The sequence below is a fragment of the Canis aureus genome, chromosome 17 (assembly GCF_053574225.1).
Source record: "Canis aureus isolate CA01 chromosome 17, VMU_Caureus_v.1.0, whole genome shotgun sequence".
NCBI classification, from domain to species: Eukaryota; Metazoa; Chordata; class Mammalia; order Carnivora; family Canidae; genus Canis; species Canis aureus.
Genome location: NC_135627.1, coordinates 9,135,228 through 9,160,289, shown reverse-complemented (window position 1 = coordinate 9,160,289; position 25,062 = coordinate 9,135,228). Strand labels below are relative to the sequence as shown.

At 43.5% G+C, this 25,062-nt stretch overlaps 2 protein-coding genes across 6 annotated transcripts in view; one reads left to right on the top strand and one right to left on the bottom strand.

Annotated features, from left to right (window-relative positions):
* Positions 1–2,737: 2,737 nt before the first annotated feature.
* On the bottom strand, positions 2,738–23,839 carry POGLUT2 (protein O-glucosyltransferase 2). 4 transcript variants are annotated; one of them, XM_077855020.1, is made up of 10 exons: positions 23,352–23,839; positions 21,383–21,588; positions 21,056–21,261; positions 20,540–20,617; positions 18,131–18,303; positions 17,772–18,009; positions 15,826–16,035; positions 15,033–15,122; positions 13,778–13,885; positions 2,738–2,848 (listed from the first exon to the last, which is right to left on the bottom strand). In XM_077855020.1, exons 1-10 carry the CDS (start codon positions 23,531–23,533, stop codon positions 2,753–2,755), a joined length of 1,587 nt encoding a protein of 528 aa, XP_077711146.1. In that variant the 5' UTR covers positions 23,534–23,839; the 3' UTR covers positions 2,738–2,752. The 4 variants fall into 4 exon arrangements, with proteins under 4 accessions (XP_077711146.1, XP_077711149.1, XP_077711147.1 ...); XM_077855023.1 differs by having other exon boundaries at positions 21,383–21,571; positions 23,352–23,490; XM_077855021.1 differs by having other exon boundaries at positions 2,757–2,864.
* A 137-nt stretch (positions 23,840–23,976) lies between these two features.
* Positions 23,977–25,062, top strand: part of BIVM (basic, immunoglobulin-like variable motif containing) — a 39,859-nt gene continuing 38,773 nt past the window's right edge. Inside the window, exon 1 of one of the 2 annotated variants that reach the window (XM_077855026.1) lies at positions 23,977–24,368. The gene's annotated coding sequence lies outside the window, so the exon portion shown is untranslated. The remainder of the gene's footprint in view (positions 24,369–25,062) is intronic. The other variant, XM_077855024.1, reaches the window with a different exon arrangement.

The following is a 25,062-nucleotide window of genomic DNA, read 5'->3' as shown; positions in this document are numbered from 1 at the left end:
TCTGTGTTTATGCTGAGGGGCAGGGGTGGGTAATGGTACTTGCCAACTCCTTTGTCCTAGAGAGGCAATGCCACCTCTCTCAGATGCGCTCCAAGAGGGGGGAGCTATCTCTCCTAGTGCATCCCATGGGATCCTCAGCTTTGTCAGCCTACTTCCGGGCTACCTGCCCTCCTCCTCCACAGGAGCACCGCAGTGCCCCAGGCCTCCACACCAGCCATGCCACAGACCCCTACAACTCCAGACTTGAACCCCGCTGGTTGTAAAAACTCACAAAACTCAGCCCATCTTGTTTTCCCAGTCAGTGGCTTTGGGGGAAGTGTTTTCTTCATTTTTTTCTTTTTAAAGATTCTTTTTGGGACACCTAGGTGGCTCAGCAGTTGACCATCTGCCTTTGGCTCAGGGCCTGATTCCAGATTCCCGGTATCGAGTCCCACATCAGCCTCCCTGCAGGGGGCCTGCTTCTCCCCCTGCCTGTGTCTCTGCTTCTCTTTCTGTGTCTCTTATGAATAAATAAATAAACTCTTTCCAAGGCAGTGGGGCGGAGAACTCGATCCCCAGATGGGATCATGCCCTGAACCAAAGGCAGACATCCAACCACTGAGCCACACAGGTGTCCCGGGGAAGTGTTTTCTTTATGTGATCCCCTGTGTGCCCCTCTGTCTCTCATCTCTCTCTGTGACCGGGACACCAACCCCCCTCCGCCCTCTGCAGCACCCGTGATCCATTTCTCCCCCATATCATGTCTCCTACCTTCTACAACGTGTCCTCTTCTCTCCCTATAGTTGTGCAGTTTGTTCTGTCGGTCCTTAGATGGATTTCTCAGGTATTCAGAATGATTTGATATTTGTCTACCTGTGTTCCAGGGAGGAGGCAAGCCTAGGGTCCTTCTACTACTCCTACCATCTTAGCTCCTCAGTTTTATATTGTTAAACAATAAAAACTCAAATGACCAATTTAACAGATCGGAGAGAAGAGAAAATTCTCTTTCGAGATCTTCCAGGTGGGCTAAGACTTAAATTTACATGATACAGATTAACAGGAGAAAAACCCCACAGTTTTATTAGGTGTGCACAGAGGCCCAATTACAAAATTGAGACCTAAAGAAATGATCAAGACAGGCAGTTTTTATACTTTTTAGACAGAGACAATAAATCTGTGAAGAATTGACAGGACAAAGAAAACTCTGGGGGCTTCAATCTGTGAGGAATTCTAAACAGAACTTCGCTGTGGGAACAAATTAGTAAAAAGTAACAAAGGTTGTTTATACAGCTTTTTCAGCTCTACATTTTCCATCTCTGATGGTAAGGATGACTCTTTACCTCCTGGTACAGGGAGGGTACCTTTCTGATGGGAGATTCATTTCCTGCTTTCAGAGGGACAGAAGAGGGTCTGAGTGTCCTTGCACGGGTTGTCTCTTAAGTAATTCTTATTTAAAATAATCAATATGCCAAAGTGACACATTTTGAGGCAGCTGCCCTTGGCCCTTACAAGATCAAATTGGCTTTATTGAATAATTCATGAATTGGGCAGCATCCCATCTAGCAAATAAAAGGGAGCTCCATCAAACTGTGGAAGAAGAAAGGTTTTTAAAGGTGGGGGCTTATGGGGAAAGGAAATTATTAACAAGTAATGGATTGTCTTAGGCAAGGTCCTTCTCCTGAGGGGAACGGAAGGGTCTATCAGTAAATTTCCTAGTACTGTGGTGCTGACTGGGAAATTCCATGTTGACTGGTTAAAGGTTACATTGGTGGTGGTGCTGGTGGGGGGAATCAAAACTACAGTTAAGTTAGTATTAAGTCATGGTTTGCTAATGTGGGATCTTAATATAAGTGACTGTATTGGGGGCCTGTGGCTTTCTTTTTAACAATATGATCAGTCCTGTCACTTCTCACCTTTCTATTTCCTATTGGTCACCTTCCCTGGCTCCTTCAGCTCTCAGCGCCCAGATCTCTTTGCTGTCCTCACACCAGAACCCACCAGACATGCCTCCAGTACAGGATTTTTGTCCTGGGTCTTCTTCCTCCAGTGGCTCACCCTGCATCTCCTTGGGCTCGTTGCTTGCATGTCATTTGTTCAGTGTGGACTTCCCTCATCACCTCACCCACTCTTTCCATCCTTCTATCCTAGTCCCCTAATATATTGTGAATGTGTGTTGCCTCACTGAACTGTAAACTCTCCATGAAGCAGAGTGTTTTGTTGTGATTGTTTTACCTCGAATCTCCTGTGTGTGCAGTCATGCCTGGCAAATCACTATTTCTTAGATGAATAAATCTACTCCAAGCCCAGTGCAGGTGGTAACTGCCCTGTTTCTCGTCACTCATTTGTGTGCGTGTGTGCATGTGCGTGTGTGTGCATGTGCGTGTGTGTGCATGGGTTCTGTATAGTTTTATCACATGGTATATTCTGGTAACCAGCACTGTAATCAAGACACAGTACTAATCCATCACCACAAGTATGCCTCAATCTACTCTTTATAGCCATATCCTCTCTCCATATCCCAGATATTCTTCTTAAGAAAAATGTAATGTAAGACTATGGAAAGGTAGCTGGGGCCCAGGAGTGTGAGAGGACCTGGCTCCCTGGGGTCCCAAACAGACCAGGCTCAGCTGCTCCTACTGACAAAATCCAAAGGCAGAAACGAGTGGTGGTGACAAAAGAAAGGAGTTTACTTCAGTGAAGCCAACACCCAGAAGGCAATAGACTAGTGTCTCAAAGACCATCTCCAAAGTGCCAGATCGTGGTCTTGAGTGAATCACATGGGGTCTTGTTGGTTCAGAGAAGTTCTTATTGCCCGACGGGTGTGGTTTTGGTTCCATTCAGGGAATGCTTTGTTCCCAGAATCTTTTTCCTAATTTAAGAGAAAGCTGGAAAGAAGAATTTGATCAATTAGAAAGTTTTCATTCCAAATGGAAGTAGCAAAAATCCTCTTTCAGAAACAGATCCATGATGTATTGTGGTTTTCTTATTTGTCTGTTATTGTTTTTCTTTTTTTGTAATGTCAACAGCAGGACTATTTTACTATGAACCCTTGATGGGTAGGGGAAATCTGGGGACATGCCAGATTTCTCACACCACAAGAAGCATTACAACTGCAGGCATATCTTCCCATGATCTTTGAGGCATTGTTGAGTAAAAAAATTGCAGAAAAGTGAAAAAGTTGCAAAAAAATGATTTTTTGGAGAGGGAAAAAAATTTAGGTACTTTTATATGAGCATACGAAGCTTTCAATTCAACTTCTCAAACCCAGCTCAAATGTTCAAACTGAAAATCTGGCTCTCCAAACCAGACTTTGAAGGACGCTGACCCATGAGACGTGCCAAGGTTACCATCCATCAACAGGTTACACATTCTACACTCAACAAAGTCAGTCCTCCTGAATTCCTCATTGGAATCTTCAATTCTCCTCATTTACACTTAAACAAAAGATTTATAAGACAAGCAGAGATGTATTATGAATGCCATCCTGTCAGCACCTACTTTTCACCTATATTTACTAGTAGACATGGTGTTCAGAAAAGGAATTCCTGCTATGCTAGCAGGTCATTTGAGGCCCAGGGAACATGCACAGGCCGTCAGTGGCAATGCCATTGTGATAGATTGAAATGGCAACCTTCTCAGGCTGAGGCGAAAAAAGACTTGTGCAATGAGGAACACATGTTCTGGAAACTTCTAGAGGTTTTGGTAGTAACTCCTAGGACTTTATCAGAGCCACGGAGTAAAGGAAATAATAGTTCTTCAGCCATTTCAGCTGCTGAAGTTTTTACTACTAGCATAAGATAGAGACAGCCTCTTTGGTGCTTAAAAATAGTATGTTTTGCATTTTTGTCTAATCCTCCTGGAATTGATCTTTAGATATACTGTGTACTAGGGATTGAATTGCTTTTCTTCCATATATGGATACCTGTGATATTGTGATTTATAATAAGGAATATATTTTTGGTCTTTATCCCCATTTCTGGCACCTACCTCATAAAACCCTTAGAATTTCCTGAGAGTGATAAATGCGTCTTTTGTCATGGCAATGAGATGACTTGTAAAGTAGCTAGGAATGGGAGATGGTTACCAAGGGAACCAGCCAGGTGGCTAGTGGGTTACCCTAGGAGGTGAGAGGGGTTTGAGGTTGAGTCAATCACTTATGGCCAATGATTCCATCAGTCATGTCTCTATGATAAAACATCCATAAAACCCCAAAAGGATGGGGCTCAGAGAGTTTCCAGGGTGGTGAGCCAGAACCATGTGCCACTGGGCCCCAAAACAAAAGCTCCTTAGTTGAAGACCTCATTCTGAGTATTTCTTTATCTGGCTGTTGATTCATACCCTTTGATATCCTTTGTAACAAACCAGTAATCTAGCAAGTAAAATGATTTCCTGGTTTCTGTGAACCATTGTAGCAAATTAATTGAAACCAAAGAAGGGGTCATAGTAATCTATGATTTATAGCCAGTTGGTCTGAACAACCTGGATTTGGGATTGCAGTCTGAAGTAGATGGCAGTCTCATGGGGCTCAGCTCATAACCTGTGGAATCTGATGCCATCTCCATGTAGACAGTGTCAGAATGGAGTTGAATTCTAGGATACGCTGCTGGTGTCTGAGAATTGCTTGGTAGTGTAGGGAACGCCGCCCCCCCCCCCCCGCCCCCCACACACACATTGGAATTGGAACCAGAATCATTAAACCCAACTCCTTGCACCGCACTGTGCAACCTTTCTCCAAACCTTCCTGTAGTTCTGAGTGTAGACTGATTTTCCACATATGCACAGCTCTGCGTCTGTTTATGCAGCACTATTCTGTTATTGTTTTATATTTTGTATCCCTGCACTAATATCATGGTCTTAAATATTATAGGATTATAAAAAGTCTTGCTTCATAGTAGGGAAACTTCTCCCAATTCATCCTTCCTCTAGAGAGTTTAATTTTTCTTGTACTTTACAGGCCTGTACATTTTTATTTTATTTTAAATTTTATTTATTTATTTGAGAGAGAGAGACAGAGAAAGAGTGCACAAGCCAGAGGAGCAGCAGAGGTAGAGGCAGAAGCAGGCTCCCCGCTGAGCAGGGAGCCCTGTGTGGGGCTTGATCCCAGGACCCTGAGATCATGACCTGAGCTGAAGGCAGACAGACACTTATCTAACTGAGCCACCCAGGTGCCCCTGGGCCTGTACATTTTTAAAGAAGAAGTTCACTAAGTTCCACATAATAAGAGGCAGGGCATATTTTGGTTGATATTACTTTGACTCTATATACCATGTGGGGAGAAATAACATCTTTCACATCGATTTAGCCAATCCATGAACATGTAATATTTTTCAATTTCATTAGTTCTTTTTAGGTTTTCGTAATTTTCTCTGTGAAGGTCTTGTCCATTTTTGTTAGAGTCAGTTCCTTAAATATGTACTTCAGAGTCTTCAAAGCTATTGTAAGTGCCATCTTAAACATTTTTATTTCATTTTCTGTTACTAATTGGTATGTTGAAATGCAATTGAACTTTTTATGTTGGTCTTATATTTAGCAAATGCAAAATTCTCTTGTAAATTACAACAATTTATCTGTAGATTCTTTTGGGTTTTCTGTATACTGAGGCTGGTTATCTGCTTTTATTTGTTTTAATTTCTTTTTTTTTTTTAAAGATTTTATTTATTTATTCATGAGAGACATAGAGAGAGAGGCAAAGACATAGGCAAAGGGAGAAGCAGGCTCCACGAAAGGAGCCCGATGTGGAACTTGATCCCAGGACTCCAGGATCATGCCCTGAGCCGAAGGCAGATACTCAACTGCTGAGGCACCCAGGTGTGCTATCTTTTTTTTTTTTTAAGATTTTATTTATGTATTCATGACAGAGAGAGAGAGAGGCAGAGACACAGGCAGAGGGAGAAGCAGGCTCCCTTGGGGAGCCCAATCTGGGACTCTATCCCAGGACCCCAGGATCACTCCCTGAGCCAAAGGAAGACTCTCAATCATTGAGCCACCCAGGTGCCTGGTAATCTGCTTTTAATGACAATTTTATTGGTTATTTTTCAACCCTACTTTCTACTTTGTTTTTTAGATTTCCTGTGCTAGCTCAGGCTTCCAGCAGTATATTGAACAGTAAGTAGTGTGTGATGTGGGAATCCTCGTGCTGCTCCTAATTTCAAAAGGAATGTTTTTAGAAGATGTAGTGGGTAGAATGGTGGCCCAAAAAAGATATGTCCAAGTCCTAACATGCCTACCTGTGAAATGTACTTACTTAGAAATAAAGTCTTTGCACATATAATTAAAGCTTTCAACAGAGATCATCCTGGTTTTAGGGTGGGCCCTAAGTCTAATGACTAGTGTCTTTATAAGAGACAGAGAAGAAGACAATACAGAGACACACAGAGGGGGAAATCACTGTGAAGACCCAGGAAGAGATTGGAGTGATGTGTCTAAGAGCTAAGAAGCACCAAGAATTGCTAGACGCCACCAGAAGCTAGAAGAGAGGCATGAAAGGAGGAGCTTCTGAAAGGAGCCAATGCTGCCTACACCTTAATTTCAGACTTCTGGCCTCCAGGGCCCTGAGAGAATAAATTTTTACTGTTTTAAGTCACCAAGTTGTAATAATTTGCTGAGGCAGCTCTGGAAATTTACACAGAAGGCAACTTACACATAGGAAACTGGCTCAGTGATGGGGGGTGTTGGTAGGGGAAGGATTTCTTAAACAAGTTACAAAAAGCACTAGCCATAAAAGGAAATATTGATGGGGCACCTGGGTGGCTCTGTAGGTCAAGCATCTGCCTTCTGCTCAAGTTATGATCTCAGGGTCCTGGGATAGAGTCCCGCATTGGGTGCCCTGCTCAGCAGGGAGTCTGCTTCTCCCTCTGCCCCTTCCCCCTGCTCCTGTGCTACCATCTTTTGGGGCAGTAGGAGTGGCAGTGGCCAGGCAGCCAGGTTTTGAGAAGACTCTCTGTGTGCTGACCCTGCTATCCACATGCCCAACACGAAGGTCAGCTCCATGCAGGGCTGGGGGAGGTTGTTGGCCAAACCTGTTCCTGCAAAAGTAGAAATAAAGCCAAAATAGGCAGCAGAAAAGGATAAATCTCCAGACAAAAAAAGTGCAAACCAAAGGGAAAAGGAGAACAAAGGGAAACCAGGCTGAAGTGGCTAACCAAGAAATAAAACCTGGAGAAAATGGAGAAACTAGAATGAAGAGAGTTCAGCTTCTGATGAAGCAAGAGAAAGAAGCCAAGTCTAATTAACATCATGCCTTAGCAGTGGTCCTTGTCTTCTTTCTTGTACAATCCAGAGTATTTTTATCAACTGTTTTGTAAATGCAATTTTTTTCTAGTAGCTCTAGAAACAATAGAAGGAATTCCAACTCATCCCATTTCTTAAGTGTAAATACTTTTCTTTCTTTTAAGAAGTGAAATTATTTGCTGGTTTATGTTTTTGCTGCAACCAGAAAATAGTGGGATAGTGAATATGAGAGGCTTTGATTGTCTTGGGTGTTAGCTCAGCATTCCATAAATGGGGTAGTTTTTATATCCTATAATACAAAGCATATAAATGGCAATTGAGAATCAGTCGTGCATTTAATAGTCAGGCATTTAATGCTGTTAATAAAACAGCATATCAACATTGGAAGATATTAGTGCTTGATATACTATTAAGGAAAACTTGCCTCCAAATTTTAAGCTGGAAAGTCACTGGAGTCACTTTTTAAAAAGAATCACAACTACATGATTTTTTAATAAAATTTTTGGTATGTACGTTAAGAATTGTGTGCAAATCGAAATGTCTGTACCGATCCTCAGAACAACCCATAAAAAATTATGAAAGAAAGGGCAGCTCTGGTAGCTCAGCGGCTTAGTGCCCAGGGTATGATCCTGGGGACTCTGGATCGAGTCCCACGTCAGGCTCCTGCATGGAGCCTGCTTCTCCCTCTGCCTGTGTCTCTGCCTCTCTGTGTGTTTCTCATGAATAAATAAATAAAGTTTTAAAAAAAGATAAAAAAATTTATGAAAGAAAGAAATCATCATCTTTTGAACATTAAAAGACATTGCAATAAGAATCTAAGACATTGCAATAAGAATTGAAGAAGGTATGTGGCGGGTTCAATCAACAAAGTACTAGTTCTAAAATATAATTCTATGAATCTACCAGGAAGTCAAACAACTTAGTAGAGAAATGAAGTAAAGACAGTAAATAAAGGGCAGCCCTGGTGGCTCAGCGGTTTAGCACCTGCCTTAGGCCCAGGGCGTGATCCTGGAGACCTGGGATTGAGTCCCACGTAGGGCTCCCTGCATGGAGCCTGCTTCTGCCTCTGCCTGTGTCTTTGCCTCTCTCTCTTTGTGTGTCTCTCATGAATAAATAAACAAAATCTTTAAAAAAAAGACAGTAAATAAACAAATAAAAATTGTATAAGAAATGCAACACAAAGGCTTGTTACCATATGAAAAGATGGTCAGCCTCATTAGTAACTAGAGACATGAGAATTTAAAACATAATATTATCATTTTACCCTAGATTAGCAAAACAATTTTCAAAGTCTGATAATTTCAAGTGTTAGCAAGGAGGTAAAGCAACTGGAAATCCTTGACTCTGCTGGGAATGTAAATTGGGACAATCAAATTGGAACGTTGTTTGACATCATCTAGTAAAATTGCAGACGTACATACTCTATAAACCAGTAATGTTATTCCTAAGCAAATGGAGCCAGGAAACATGAGTAAGAATGCTCATAGTAGCTTTCATTGGAATTGCCAAAAAATAAGAACAACCCAAATGTCCAGCTATAACAGAATGTATAAAAGGGCGATCCTATTCATACAATGAAATCCTGTCTACATGTATAAGTGAATGTGATGTAGGAATGAGTTCAGGGCAGATGGGGCTAGGCAGAGAAAGCTAAGGGAATTGCCCAAAGTCAGGCTCCTACCCATTCCAGGAAAACAGCAATAAGACAGTAAAAACAGAAAAAAAAAAAAAAAACCTGGCTCCCTAGCTCCAAAATGTTAGGGAGTATCTCCTTTTGATGGTTACTAATCACAGAAACACACCAGGCCACAAAGAAATGTCATTAAGGTGTTATCAATGGTCCCTGCTCAAACCAAGGCTGCACAAGAATCTCAAGGCTGTAGGCTCCCTGGCTAGGCTTTAATAAAAGTCTGCCCTAAAAGACCCCAGTGGCAACGCTGTTGGGACCCCTCTCACTTCTGAGAGCTTTCTCTGTATCTCTGCTTAAACTTCTATCACTTTGCTCACTCTCTGTGGTCTGAGAAATTCATTCTTTGACTCTGTGAGACAAGAATCTAGCTCTCCTCTATCAAATGGACTGTCACTATATACATCAACAGGCAAGTAACAGCAAAAATATGTTCAGTGTGATTCCATTTATATCAATTTAAAAATAGGCAAAATTCAACTACATTGCTTAAGGAAGTATATGTAGGTGGTAACACTGTAAATTAGTGCAAGGGAAAGATGATCCCAACCATCACAACAGTGGTCAAGTGGGAACAGAAGAGCAGGGGATAATAGGGTGAGCAACAGGAGGGCACTTCTAAGGAAACAGTTTTTTCATTTCTCAACCTGTGTTGGTAATATCAAAGTAAAATCAGAGCTAGACAGTAAAGTGGTAAAAAAAAAAAAAAGTTACTCAGGATTATTGCAATAAAGGGGAAAAGAGATCTCAGTATAGAACCAGCTTAATTCCTAATACAGCACAGGCAAGTGGGGATTTACAGCCAAGGGGCAGGGTAGAGGTCAGTGGATAGAAAATTACTGGGAATCATCAGGGTTATGGGGGGATGGGGGGGAGGGTGTAGATTCTGGCAAATCTGACCCAACAGGGTTCTTGCTGAGACTATGCCAGCATAATCAATCACTTGGGGGATGGTGGAGGACCAGGAACCCCATTAGACAACAAGAGTGATCAGATATGGAGAATGAAGATTCTAAATCAACTTAGCAGAGATTTTGCCCAAACCAGATTTTACGAAGAAATGCAGATAGCCCTTGAAAGTTCAGGAGCTTGACTAAAGCTTCGTCAAGCAAAGTATCTTTGTTAGTAATTACGTGGCTGTTTTCTTATAATTATTTGCAAAATGCAGATATATTCTTTTATATTCTTCTGTGTATAGGATACATCCCACAATTTAAAAAATTTGCAATATTTAATCGAAAGCTAGATAGAAGGGAAACTATTGGGTAAAAGAATTTGTAGGGGAGGATCCCTGGGTGGTGCAGCGGTTTGGCGCCTGCCTTTGGCCCAGGGCGCGATCCTGGAGACCCGGGATCGAATCCCACGTCGGGCTCCCGGTGCATGGAGCCTGCTTCTCCCTCTGCCTGTGTCTCTGCCTCTCTCTCTCTCTCTGTGTGTGTGACTATCATAAATAAATAAATAAATAAATAAATACATACATACATAAATAAATAAATAGAATTTGTAGGGAGATTCTGGGTGGCTCAGTGGTTGAGCATCTGCCTTTGGCCCAGGGCCTGATCCTGGAGTCCCTGGATCGAGTCCCACATTGGGCTCCCTGCATGGGGCCTGCTTCTCCCTCTGCCTGTATGTCTGCCTCTCTCTGTGTGTCTCTCATGATTAATAAATAAAATCTTAAAAAAAATGATTTGTAGGACATTGTTATGGTTTGTGTTAGGCTTTCTAGCTTCTTTTTAATTCTCTTAACCCCATTTCAAAGTGGTTTTCAGTATTCACATATCTGATATTCGTTGAGCCTTTCTGGTTGCAGGCACCTGCACCCTATTAGATTATATGGAATATCATGGTCTCTACAGTCAAATTGCTTCAGCTTTGGTGATGATGAGATCATTACCACACCTCAGGGTAACTACAGTGATACAAGTATGCAGATGAGCAGATTTAGAAGAGGCGTTTCTGAGATGTGCATTGGAGGGTATCCAAGCCAGAAGAAGAGAGTCCTGGCATTCCAGACAAAGAGAAAGCATAACCTTGTAAGAAACAAGGCGTCGACAGAATGGTAAGGGGCTGGTATTATTGGACCACAGGGTACATATTAGGAAGTGGTGAGAAACTGGATTAAGGTTGCAGGCAGGGGCCGGTCATGAAAGGCCTTGTAAGGTATAGGTGTTAGAATTATGTTTGGCCATGAGACTGAATCTCCAAAGTAACGTGGCATAAAGACCGCAGTTCATTGCTTTGTCATATAAACCATGTGTCCGGGTGGGTGGTGGCTGCTGTGATGCTCCACACCGAGGCCAGACTCCTCTGTGCACCACTCTATAGTCCAAACACGGCCAATAATCAGAACAACATAGGCCTTTAAAATAAAAGTGGTTTTATTATAAAATTTTAAAACTGTGCCTTGAAGGATCGTCATGGGAATACTGTGTAATAAGAAGAAACATGTTTATAATCCAGACAATCACGTAGCAGATTTTATATTGTCCATGGAATTAATATTTTAAAAATATTCTTCTTTTCAGTTAAGAAGAGTCTTCAGAGCACCATTATTTGAAAGGAAGGTATTTTGTATATCAGAGTTCATCTTTGGTCTGCAATTAAGAAGCAAAATATTTAGTGTCATCAAGAAGTCTTACATGAGTCAAGAAAACTTATGTTAACTATTTTCCTCTCAAGATGGGAGGAGGAGGGGTGCCTGGGTGGCTCAGTGGTTGAGTGTCTGCCTTCCGCTCAGGGCATGATCCCAGGGTCCTGGGATCAAGTTCTGCATGAGGCTCCCTGTGGGAAGCCTGCTTCTCCCTCTGCCTGTGTCTCTGCCTCACTCTGTGTCTCTCATGAATAAGTAAATAAAATCTTAAAAAAAAAAAACAATGGGAAGAGGAAAACAGACAAGTTGGTGCTGGAAGCTCATAGGGTCTAGGACTATGCTTGGAATCACCCCTGGGGAAAGTCACGTTGTGTTCTATCAGACTACTGATGGGCAACACAAACATGTGTGTCTGCATTCCTGTAAAGGGCCTTGTGCTGTGAATCACGTCAGTGAAGGGTGAATGCAGACAATGAAGAAGAAATTAACAGAGCCTCTAGGCCACCAGTCAGTGAAGATACTGATTTGGCACTCCTCAAAATCACTTAGATGAAGAGGGGAAAAAAAAAAAAAAAAGAGGACTGGAGAAAGAAGCTGCCCAGTTTCATCTGGAGGCAAGTGTTATGATACCAAATCACAAATCTTATGAGGGTGTACATTTCAATTCTGGCATTTTGTTTGTAAAGATTTTAAGTAATCTTTACACCCGATGTGGGGCTCGAATTTATGACCCTGAGATCAAGCGTCACATGCTCTACTGACTGAACCCGCTAGGTGCTCCTGATTCTGGCAATTTTTGTTTGGTCAATGGCTTTAACTCATTTTATGAACTTCCAGCACTGACAGGGGTTAAAATGGATTTAGTACCACTTTTGGTGGGAGGGACGGTTAGTTACTTAGTGGCCAGTCAGTACTCCTCCCCCAAAAATAAAAACAAAATAACCAAAACTCTGATTTGTAGCACCTGTTGTTGTCATGGTGACTCTCCCACCAGGCATATTCCAAGCTACCAGAAATTAACCAGTATGCAAAATTCCTGAATATGTCACAGTCAGTGGCCTTGTATAAACTGGTTCTGTCACACCACTGGGGAGAGTGGCAACTATTTCTTTTATTTTTATTTAAAACTTTATTTATTTATTCATGAGAGGCACAGAGAAGTAGACATAGGCAGAGGGAGAAGCAGGTTCCCTGCGGGGAAGGCCGGTGTCCCCTAACCATGCCTGTTAAAGCTCCTTGTGAGATAGGCATAATAATTGCCAAATCTGCCTTCTTATCTTTGGTCACAATACCACAGTTTTGAGTTTGTCCGTTTAGTGATATGAGGACATTGCTTAGAATACTGTCAAGCTGGGGCTGCCCCGGTGGCTCAGCGGTTTAGCGCCGCCTTCAGCCCAGGGCGTGATACTGGAGACCCGGGATCGAGTCCCACGTCGGGCTCCCTGCATGGAGCCTGCTTCTCCCTCTGCCTGTCTCTCTTTCTCTCCCCTCTCTGTGTATTCTCATGAATAAATAAGTAAAATCTTAAAAAAAAAAAAAAGAATACTGTTAAGCTTGTATATGTATCTATATATATCTAAGATATATATGTATGGTCTATACTACAATTTTATACAAAAACTAACTGCAATCAAAACAACTCTCCTCTCCTACGTCATGTCTTTACACACAAGCAGGCACACAATCTGATGATGGAGAATGTTTTTTGGTCCTAGCTTCGCTATCCAGCTAGATGATTCTGAACTAAATTCTTCTTCAGGCTCATTTTGTTAACCATAAAATGAAGGCACTTACTGGATGACCCTGAAGGTCCTTTTTAGCCTTACAAGTCTCTATGAATCTGTCTTTTATAAATCAAATCAGTATACGCTGGTATCAACAGAGATGGCTCTTACATGAATAATCTGATGAAATGGATGATCACGGTTATATCTTTTTTTCATCTCTAAATTGAGATAATGAACTTTGTCAAACCAATCTCCCATGATACATGTGAAAATAGTTTTCACATGTAAGCATCTATTTGAATGCCACATAATCTGAATTCTCGTGTTCGAAAAAGGCTCTCCTCCACTTTGCTGGGGGGACTCCGTGTCTTCTCTCTTATCTGCATGTCAGTGCCCTTTCTTGGGCTTGGCCATTGTCCGTGACATCCACCTCTCCGGCAGACTGAACTGCATGAGGGCTCCCAGAGGAGCTCAAATACTTGCTGCCTGGCTGAATGATACAGGAATGAGCGAGGACTTAGAACCGCACTATGTCTTACTGTGAGGTTGGCTAACTCTGGTTACCTTTTTCCTATGGCACGTGCAAGGAAAAAGGTCGTCCTCCGTCTGTGGTTCTACCCTCTTCATGCCCTCTCGGATTTGGGGCTCACTCACTTGCAGACTGGCATATTCCTGTGTAAGCAACAATTCAAAAGTGTTCCGTATGTAATTTGAAGTACATTCACCAAATTAGATGCACTGGAATTTGCTAAAATATGGTCCTTTTTAACTCATATCTAACAAACTGTGATACACACAATTCTTCATGCTCCCTTTAAACACCCAACAACAGAGATTCTGAGAGGTGGCTGCCTTTTGGACACTAGCTGCCTATTGCAAATGGACCTCTCCTTCATTTATACAACTTATTGGGTTTGATTTTGCCACCATCTGCCTTGTAGTGACAATAACTGTGCACAGGATCTCCTCTTGATTAGGAATTTGAGGACAGAGTGTATTCCCAACATGGCTCACAGAGCCTCAGCCACCACCTTTGTTCATAATGCGCTTGCTCTGTGTTAAGCTCTGGGCTGGGTGGTTATGCTCTAGTAGATGCACTAGAATGAAGGAACACAACCCTGTGGATCTTTAGGAATTCAGATGGTAAATCCCCTGATCCTTCAGTTTATACACTTCATCCTCTCCAGCCCTGCACATCCCCCTGGGAAGGTGAAAAAGGTGGAGGAGTCAGTGCAGACCAGAAACAGACCAACTTTGTTCTGCAACAGAGTCTAAGATTTGGGGCTCAAGACCTGCAATTCTGAGATAAACTACTTATTTACTACTGTATTTTTAAAAAACAGCCTTTTAAATTATCAGATATACTTTGATTATAATCCCTAAATGCTTAGATCTATGAAAATACTTTTCAAGAGATGTCATGGCTCATATGGGGGTCAGTGTTATAGGTCTGAAGATACCATGCACTGTTTAAACAAAGAATTGGTAAAGCAGCATCAAGATTGTACATACAGAAAACACACATCCACACGCAGCAACTTTGCAGGACCAGAGGCCAATTTCCTAACCATATAGCACAGAGTGCCAACATAAACACTTTTCCCATGATACTGTAGCATTTCCCTCCAGCTGATCTTTGGTTTTGTACTATTTTTATCACTATTTGATGTTGGTCTCTGGTTTTTGCCCACAGAGAAGTATACATACTTCTCTTGTATATATCCTCTTATATTAGTTTAGAAACTATTAAGTGAAATATTATTTGCGGCTAACATGTCCAGTTACAAATTGTATGTCTGTTCTTTTAGAAAATACTGACCTGAAAAAGCTTAAAATAGTAACAGAATATGTCATCGCCCATGAGATTATTTCTTGCAAATTCCTGTCCTGCTTTTGCTATTTTCTTTGCCTGTGGGAACAATGACAACAAAGGCCTTTAATGAAACACATTTTTTTCTCTCCCATGCAGACGTATGCACACTGATCTTCAGAGTCCCCATATAGTAGGACAATGCAGGAAGAGTATCTTTGAGGGGAGTCTTCTGCAGTAAAGGGAACACTTAAGAGGGTATGCTCAAATTAAAGGGAGGTTTTTTAGACTTGCAGGTGTGAGGAATCATACTGGACCTTCTAGAATTAAGCCTTTCTTGCAGAGAGAGGGCACACATTAAATGAAGTAACAATGACTTTGTAAAGTAAATGCAAGACAAAGCTTAATACACTGCCTCGACAATTTTCAGCAATTCGTTTGAAGTTTACTTGATGCAATTCTGCATATTTATCTATAGCAGTTAGTTTTGCTTCCTGCCAGTCTGGCCATCTTAATTTTCATATTGCCTGTAGAGGTAGGCAGTGCTTGGGGCTCTGATCAACCTGACCAAAAGAGAGAGCATACTCAAGGCCAATATTCAGCTTTTTGTTTTGAGTGCAGAGTATATATAGTTAATCCAAGATCTGATGCCTGTGTTCACCCTGAGGACTGATGTGCTACCATGGGGAGATGGCTTCCCATTTACAGGTAAGGGTCTATATCTGTGCATCCTAAATGCTTTTCAGGTACAAAACATTTAAAATGAACCTCTGATATTGAGGGTAGAAAAGACTGACCTTACCTCTTTATCGTGATCTTTTGCCCATTTGAGTTTTTCTAGGAGATCACTCAGGTTGCTTTTAACTGGAATGTAGTGTGTCCAAGGCTGCAGCTCATTGTAAAAGTGTTCATAGTAGATGGAGTCCTGCTTTAGCACAACACTGTCACCGACTAGGAGATATGGCAGACGATATGCTGCGACAGTGCCATCAATATTTATTTGATACTTGTGCTGCAAGTCAGCAGTAAAACAAAAGCCTCATTAAGTTTCTTTTTCCCACTTTTAATTCTCCTCTTCCCACACTTCTGGCCTCATCATTGTCAGGTACAAACAGGCCAGATGTTGCCCTCTGCCTCTGCCATGGAGTAAATGCTATCATATAACACCTGACCTAGAGCTAACAACTTTTTGCAGTGCTCTCCTAAATTTCACAAAGGGGCCACAAGTCTGACAACGTTAAAGCAGATAATAAAATAATGAGTGCTGTCCTAGGAAAAACAGATTTTTTTTTTAAAGGATTTTGTTTATTTATTCATGAGAGACACACAGAGAGAGAGGCAGAGACATAGGCAGAGGGAGAAGCAGACTCCTGGCAGGGAGCCCAATGCGGGACTCGATCCCAGGACCCCAGGATCACAACCTGGGTCAAAGGCAGACATTCAACCACTGAGCCACCCAGGTGCCTGGAAAGACAGATTTATTGTGATTCTCTAATCTCTCTACTACTTTCCTGATCACATGTGAGCACCTAAGGATGGCAGCCTATGCCATACTGGTAACTATACCTTTTAAACATCAGATGGCTACACACAAATCTTGAAGAAATTAACAAGCTCTGGGGCAAGAGCACCTATGAATAAAAACATCTGTATATGGGACGTGTAGGTGGCTTAGTTGGTTAAGTGTTTGCCTTCAGCTCAGGTCGTGATCCCGGGGTCCTGAGATGGAGTCCCATATTGGGCTTCCTGCTCAGCAGGGAGTCTGCTTCTCCCTCTCCTGTTGCTGCTCCTGCTGCTTGTGTTCTCTCTCTTTCTTTCACAAATAAATAAAATCTTAAAAAAAAAATATTCGTAGAGCTGTGGTAATCAATTAGTCTTTCACTGTAGCAAATTCAACAGGTAGGAATAAAGCCATGGCATGATAGAACTTCTTCTGATGAGGAATGGCTAATAACAGTTCTCTTTGGTTATACAACCATTTCTTTCAAAAGTCTCCATGAAATGCATATGGAGGAAACACTTGACAATTCAACTTATGGCATTATGTAGTCTAGCTGTTGCCATGTAACCCATCAAATGAAAACCTGGCCATCTGCAGCATGGATAGAGCTTGTTAATCACTTGCCTTTCCACATACAGAGGACAGGTGACTACCTTTTGTCCACCTTTAATTCCATGACATGGGTCTTTAAAAACCATTTAGTGGTTTAGAGAACCGGGCAGTGCCCCACTGCCTAGAAAAAGGGGTTAGAAAATGGATCCCTCCCCAGGAAACATGAGCAATCCACATTTTAGATACAGAAAGTTCTCCTAATCCTCAGACTTCCCAGGCAATCATCTGGATGGGTTTCAAGACATTTCCCCATCAGGAAGTCTGATAAGAGACACCTGGTTTATATCATCTTTGATCTGTTATGATGCTCTGGGGAGAAGTATTTGTAAAATCACATACACGTATTTAATAATAAGAAAGGATTTGGACTTGAAATGCACTTAACTTGAGGGTCATTTGGGGAAAAAATTCTAGCTCTACCCAGACCCCATGCTCCCTTGCTGCATATTTAATGTCAGGTCTGGGTAGTTTGTACAACCCATGTTGCCAAAGCTGTCCCTGGGGCCTCATGCCTTCATGTTCACTAAATTTGGTGCTCACATCTCTCACCCCTATAGTTTATAGGCCTCAGTTTCCCTCCCCCAGATGAAGACATTTAGAAAAACAAAAAGGATTAGACACAATTGATGTCATACCTTGAAGAAATCAAAAAATGAAATGTGTTTTACAATAGGACCGTATAGGCTTTCATCGTGTTTAAAGAAGAAGAAGTTTGTGAAGGCAGCATCTATGAGCTCCGGGTGTTTCCTGCTGAGCTTAACCAGCTCCAGTCTCTCTTTGCGGCTGTCTCGCCCTCTCCAGACAGCTGTGGAGTTCTTGCTTTCCCAGGGAGGACCCGTGTTAGCTTGCACAGACATCATATCCAGACTTACTCTGGAAGACAGAAAGTGTGATAGATTTTCCTCCCAAACCATCACAACACAAAGGCTGCTGGGAAAGAACTCAGCAAGGAAAGAAAACCAAGGCTCTGGGTCATCTTAGACCCGTCTCTCACCGGCCCATGGTTTCTAGAACAGAGTCAGTCAGGTCGTAGGTAGGCATCACGATATCCTTGGAATCTGTGGAGCCACACCAGGAAAAGATTGGATGGATTTGTGAGTTGGATTTCTTTTTTTCCAAAGGCCAGTCTCCCAAATTAACAAAAAACTCCACATCTGGCATCTTCACCTGGAAAAAGAAAATGGCTTATTTTCATTTGTTGCAGTGGATAATCCCTTCTATGTATGGATCAAGGTGTTGGGAAAGGCAGCCTCATGCATGCTGCAGTCTTTCCACTCCTGCTTGGCCACATAAGAATGGGTCTCAGGTCTGGGAAAGGCTTCCTTACCAAGAGATAGAGCCCTCGAAGTCTGGGCTGTGCTCCCTCCTTATGAGTGAATGTACTCTTTTTCTGCTTAAGTATTTAGCCAGGTGTCCATGGCCCTTAGGCTGCCCAACTTGCTATATTTCAGACTCTGCAAGGAGGGGTCAGGGAGCTTCCATCGCAGCGGTAAGTGAGATGCTTGCAGCCACAGTGCTGAGTGGGTACAGGGGCAGGGCAGAGGGAACAGATCTGCAGGCCCAGGGGGACCACCACACAGCAAGGGCTGGGTCTCGCTCCCCGTCCTCTGCCGTAAGTGAATGCTACACACCTTGAGGCTGGTGTGCATGCTGTCTTTTCTCAGCAACCTCAAATCCCACCCGGGTTTCTTCCTTGGGTGGGTGGCATTTACCTGCCTTTCCACTTTGGCCACATTCAGGTTAATATTCTATCCTGCAGTGCAGCCAGACCACCCAGTGAGCAATGAAACACAATAAACATTAGAAATCATACCAAATGAAAAACCAAATTCACAAGCTTCAGGCGATGACAATTACCCCAATTTGAATGGTGGGTAATTTTTCAGAATACTGTCACACACACACACACACACACACACTAGATTTCCTTGCTGTGACAACCAAATTGGCCAACAGACTGGCTTCACAAAGAGATTAAATGACAAAGGTAATCTCAGTTCTAATGCTGCCAAGAGACTCTAGGATGATCAGAGAGAGAAAGGGAATTACTGGAAAACAGTTACAGCACAAAGCACTAGGACTCTAACCCTAGTTCCTGGTTAATGAGCTAGATGTTCCCATTTAAAAAATATACCACACCCTACCCCCAAGTAATGGGGGGGTGGGGGGAGGCCAGAATCCGAATTCTGGAAGCCCAACACCAAAGCCAGTACTAGTGATTTCCAAGCTAGACCACCTCTACTGACAGGCGGCACAAATGTGTTAAAAGAACCTGTTTTTTTTTTTTTTTTTCTTTAGTCAAACCACGGTAAATGTTTGAGATATAAAAATAAGACAGTAGGAACAGTTTTGGTCAGTCTGAGAAGCATCTTGAGAAACTGGAGCCCTGAGGAGCAGTCTTATTTTTCCACGGATTAACACAGATGAGCAAGGAAAACTTGCCAGCATCTTAGTTTAGGTAAAGGAAGTGGAATATAGATGCTTTGTATGTTCAGAATATGTTCAGAATAAACTCACTGTAAATGTTCTGCAAGCTAGAGAAGGTACTGTGATTTTCCATGAGTAATTCAATCAAGACGCCGACACAGATTATCCAATAAATAGCTACTAGGCACCTGGCAACAGTGTGGGTATACTTTTCCCATCAGCCAGTTTACTATGACTGTTAGATACTCCACTAGAACCCTGCTAAAAGCACATTACACCCAGGAACAGGATTTAGCATACAAGTAAGCCTTCTTTGGGCTCAAAGTAGGTTTAGTACCAAAACAATTTTATTCTAAGACATTCTCCCTTAAGGTATTGTTCTGGGTTGAATTCTGTCCCCCCCAAAATATAAGCTGAAGTCCCAAACCCCAGTATTTCAGAATGACCTTATTTGGAAGTATGGTTGTTGCAGATATAATTAGTTAAGCTGAGATCATACTGGAGCAGGGCGGGCCCTAATTCAATATGACTAGTGTCCTCACCAGAGGAGAAGGGAGAGACACATGTGGGAAGCCCTGTGATGAGGGGCAGAGTCTGGAGTTATGTGGCTGCAAGCCAAGAAGCACCAAGGATGGCCAGTAGGCCATGAGAGACAGGGAGAGGAAGGAACGGTCCTCCCCTACAGGTCTCAGGGGGGTGGGGGTGGATTTGGGGGTCATGGCCCTACTGACACTTTGCTTCCCCATTTTAGCCTCCAGGACTTTGAGAGAACAAACATTTCTGCCGTTTTATGCCACCAAGTTTGCAGTACTTTGTGACACCAACCCGAAGGAAATTAATACAGGTATCCTATATGACATAAAGCTTCAGAATAGTATTATAATAAAGTTACAGAATAGAACACCACTGATGCTGTGACTACTAAAAATTATATTGTAAAACCTGGGCTGAAACCTAAGAGAAGAGAAATACTTACTTTTCTAGTCAAAGAAAGTAGTATGGCATCCATGAAAATTCGAAAACCTACATGTTCACCATGAGTCTTGATATAGACCTAAAAGAGAATTGAACATTTATTATGTTAACCTAGAAACTTTATTTTCCATCAACCTTACTTCCATTTTGTTTATTATTTTAATCTAAAAGTACTGACAGATTTCATTGAGGTAAAGCTTATCACAACGATCCTCAGAATGATTTTTTTAAAAAAGATTTTATTTTTCTGACAGAGCACAAGCACAAGCAGGGGGAGCAGTAGAGGGAGAGGGAGAAGCGGACTCCCTGCTGAGCAAGGAGCCAGATGCGGGATGATCCCAGGACCCCAGGATCATGACCTGAACAGAAGGCAGACGCTTAACCGACTGAGCCACTAGGGTGCCCCGACACAGAATGATTTTTAATAAAAATCTGTAGCTTCTTAGAGCCAAATGGTCAAAACAAACAAGCAAAAAATCACTAAGGGAAATAAGCAAACCTTAATCACAAATCATACCTTGTTATCCTTCAAGGTATAATGACATAAGCTTTGTCTTTGTCCAAATCTTTTTGGGATTTCTGCTGCAATCTTTTCTGGATCAACAATAGGGAAATGTGCCAGATCTCTCTGAATCTGAGTAATGTTTTCAGGGCAGTTCATCTCCTGTAACCAGACTGCACTATCTTCCAAAGGGCAGTCACAGTTTTCGTGGTAAACCGGCCCTAATTACACACAAGTAACAAAATATCACAGTAAATATTTCACTCAGCATTCAAAACAGGTAAGAAATTCCATTATATGGCTTTAAAAATACTGTTGTTTTAAAATTAGGTTACAAATCACCTTTTAAAATATATGGAGATTTGGCAACATGTTGACCTTGGAATTTAACTTCTACCTTCAGATTTTTGTAGCTCGCATACATTCTATATCTTACTATGAAGGACCCATCCTTTCGATCTAAAACCTGGACTCCAACTCTGGTGAATTGCTCTTCTGGTGCTGAGATTTTAATCTGGAACACCTTTTCACCTGGAGAAGATGTGAAACTGTCATGGGAAGAACAGCAAGTTACAAAGATTATTTCAAGGCACAAACGCACGACGATTATGCTCTCCAGTCTGTGAGTCTTACTATTTTCCTCCATAGTCTTCCCCTAACATATATATGCCTGCTGCTTCTCTCAAACGCTTGTAGTATCAGAATGTGATGGATCAGAGATTGAAAAAAAGCAGCAGAGGATGACAAACGGCCACAATAACAAACATATTAGGAAATTGCAAGGGAGTATGTAAAGACCACATATTTACATAAACATAGAACCCACTTACGCATTCTATATATAAACATATTCTTTTTAAAAAAATCCTATTGTTTATGAAATAGAACTCAACAACAGAATCTTATTTTTATTTTTTATTAAGGATTTTATTTTATTTTTTATTAAGGATTTTATTCTTAGAGAGCATAAACGGCGGGGGTGGGGTGGGGGGGCAGACAGAGGGAGAGGGAGAAGCAGGCTTACCACTGAGCAGTGAGCCCATATGGGGGCTCAATCCCAGGACCCCGGAATCACAATCTGAGCTGAAGACAGATGTTTAACTGACTGAACTGCTCAGGCACCCCAATATATAAAAATATTCTTATTAACCCTTTTATTTCATGCACCTGGAAATTTGTGGTCAAATGGTGCCTCTGAAGATAATGAGCTTTTGAAAAGTCTCTCTCAATGATTCTTTAAGAGATCAGTATTATAAATCATGTTTAGCCATGGGCAAAAGCTAGTAGGTCGTGTATCATCTAAGTGACACTGTATAAAAGTCTTGTTCGGGGATCCCTGGGTGGAACAGCGGTTTGGCGCCTGCCTTTGGCCCAGGGGTGATCCTGGAGACCCGGGATCGAATCCCACGTCGGGCTCCCGGTGCATGGAGCCTGCTCCTCCCTCTGCCTATGTCTCTGCCTGTCTCTCTCTCTCTCTGTGTGACTATCATAAATAAAAATTAAAAAAAAATCTGTTTGTTTGTTTAAGGGAGTGCTCTCTCTCTTAAGATTGTTAAGATGGTATTTAGTTCCCCCAATTGTTATAGCCAAGTGACAAAATTGATAACTTTTTTCCCCCTCTTCTTTGGAAAACTTCTTGAAGATTTTCTTAGAACACCCAAGATTTTTTTTTTTTCTCATAAAATATACACAGTCAGCATCCACCAATAAAAAAAGACAATCATTTCAGGAGTACGTGAATCCCAAAACTAAGTTTTGAGTTATCATTTTAACTGTCGGAATTCAGTGGACTTAACTAATGTTTGTTACAAACACGCAGGAGATTCACACTTTGATACTGTCCCTCTCAATTGTAAAGTTTCTAATAGTGCTTCATTTTTGAGTTTCCAAACATGCTTACCTGCAGAGGTCTACCTGAAACAGAGGGCAGCGCCAGAGAAAGATGAACCAACCGAGTTTTTAACAACCGGGTTTAAATTCCTTATAACAGCTTATGCAAAAGGAGGTGGAAATAGTACTTCCAGCTAAGGGGCTTTGTCTCTCCAGTCCTGTGGGAGTCCCTATCCAAACAGCCAGGAGAAGAGCTAATGCGGAATTATTTCTAAAGCTACAGATTAAAATTGATCGCGAAGGGAAAGACTGTTACAACCAGATGTGGATAGCATCCAAATATCCTGGAATTTAAACCGCCGTGGAAAAAAAAAAAAAGAAAAAAGAAAAAAAGAGTTCTTGGGCGGATAAAACATTAAGGGGGAAACAATGCATTTTAACTGCATTCCAAAAATAGTTAGGGAGCTGTTTCTGGACTTACTTATTTCCTGATGTATCCACCGCCTGAATGTAGAAATAGCGTGCGGGTAGGACGACAGCCGCCTTTAGCCCGGGTCCCCATATTTCGCTCTTCTCCGGACTCAGTGGCCTCTCTCCGCCAGTCTCAGCAAGCGCTGGCGCTGTCCCCAGAAAGAAGCAGTAAAGCAGCAAAATGCTAAACATTTACAAGCCCGACCCGCAAAATGATCCACGGATAAACGGAATGTGAGAGGTGGCCGCAACCAGCCGCGGCTTGGGCAGGGGCGCGTTGGCGGATCCCAGCAGCAAACACGCCTCGGGAGGGGTGGCTCGCTGTGCAGGCGCGCGCGGGTCCCCGCTTTCCCCCCGGAAAATCAGGGGCGCAGCGCTGGCTTGTCCAGCTGAAGGATGCCGGTGGTTTGGCTCAAACCAGCAGGAACCACGCTGCTCCTCTTTTTCGGGACAAAGATGAGCTGGTGTTGCTCGTCCAGCTGGAGCATCATTGGGGGCAAATGGGACTCAGGTTCCAGCCGAAGGTGCGGGGCGAGGGGATTGGCCCGCGTGTCTGCGGGGCTGAGTAAGGCCTCCTCCAAGTGGACGGCGCCGCCGCGTCCGTGCTCCAGGGCTCCCTGGGACGTGTAGTTCGCCGCAGGACCAGCGGAAATCCTGCCAGGCTTTACCATCCCTCGCCTATTTATGGACTTTGCGGCCACCGCTTTCAGGGAACAGTCATAGACTAGATGCCCCCCAGAGTGGCGTGCGGGGACACGGCTAGGATCTTTTAAAACAAATCGTCCCCACAGCCTCCGCACGTGCAGAGGGCAGGTATAAAAGGATGAAAGGAAGGTGTTGTCCATGATATCTGACAACCGGCCGCCGGGCGCAGCCGTCCAGGGCGCTGTCCCCGCGCGCTCCAATGGGACGAGAGACGCCAGCCCCAGGGTAGCCGGAGGCGCGCCGCGCGCGGGAAGCTGTGATCCGGGTCGCGTGCCCGGTCTGCGGCGGCCGCAGCGACTCGACCCCGCGGGACAGTGCAGAGGTACCCGGGGCTGCGGGCGGGGCGCAGGTGGCGGGGCACCGGTCCGCTCCGCGCGCCGCCTGCGCTGCCTGGAGGCCGGGGGCCGTCCGAGCGGAGGCCGCTGCAGCCGGGCCCGCTCTCCTCCCGGGAGAAAGTGGGCTCAAGAGCTGGGCCGCAAGATGGGGGAAGTGTGCGGGACACCAGGGACCAGTGCTCTCGGGAACAAAGCCTGGTTTGGAGATGCCCGCGTGGGGCCCGGTGGCTCCTGCCGGGCGCCGCTCTCCACGCGCCACGCACGGCAGGGCCTGGCCGGGAGCGAGCGGTGGCCGCCCCGCGGCCGGGGTCCACCAGGAGGGGTGACCCAGAGCTCCTGCTCTCCCTGCACCCCCCCCCCTCTGGATCCTTGCAGCTGCCCTGGAAAAACAACCCAGATGCGCCGGGTGGCCCCGCCAGCCAAACCCGGCCTGGGTGGAGGCCCAAGCGGGGCTCTTCTGTTTTCTTTTTCTTTCTTTCTTTTTTTTTTTTTGCTTTTGCAATTGTCTTGAGCATTGATACCAACGGGTGCCTTCAAAGCTGGCCTCGGATGCCTCCCGCTGGCCCGGGGGCAGCAGGTGCCGGCGTCCCACCCGCCCTGGGCCTCGCGCGCCCGGGCCCTCCCGCAGCCCGCGGCTGCTCGGAGGCGGTCCCTGCACCGGCCACTGCCGGCTCCCTCTGG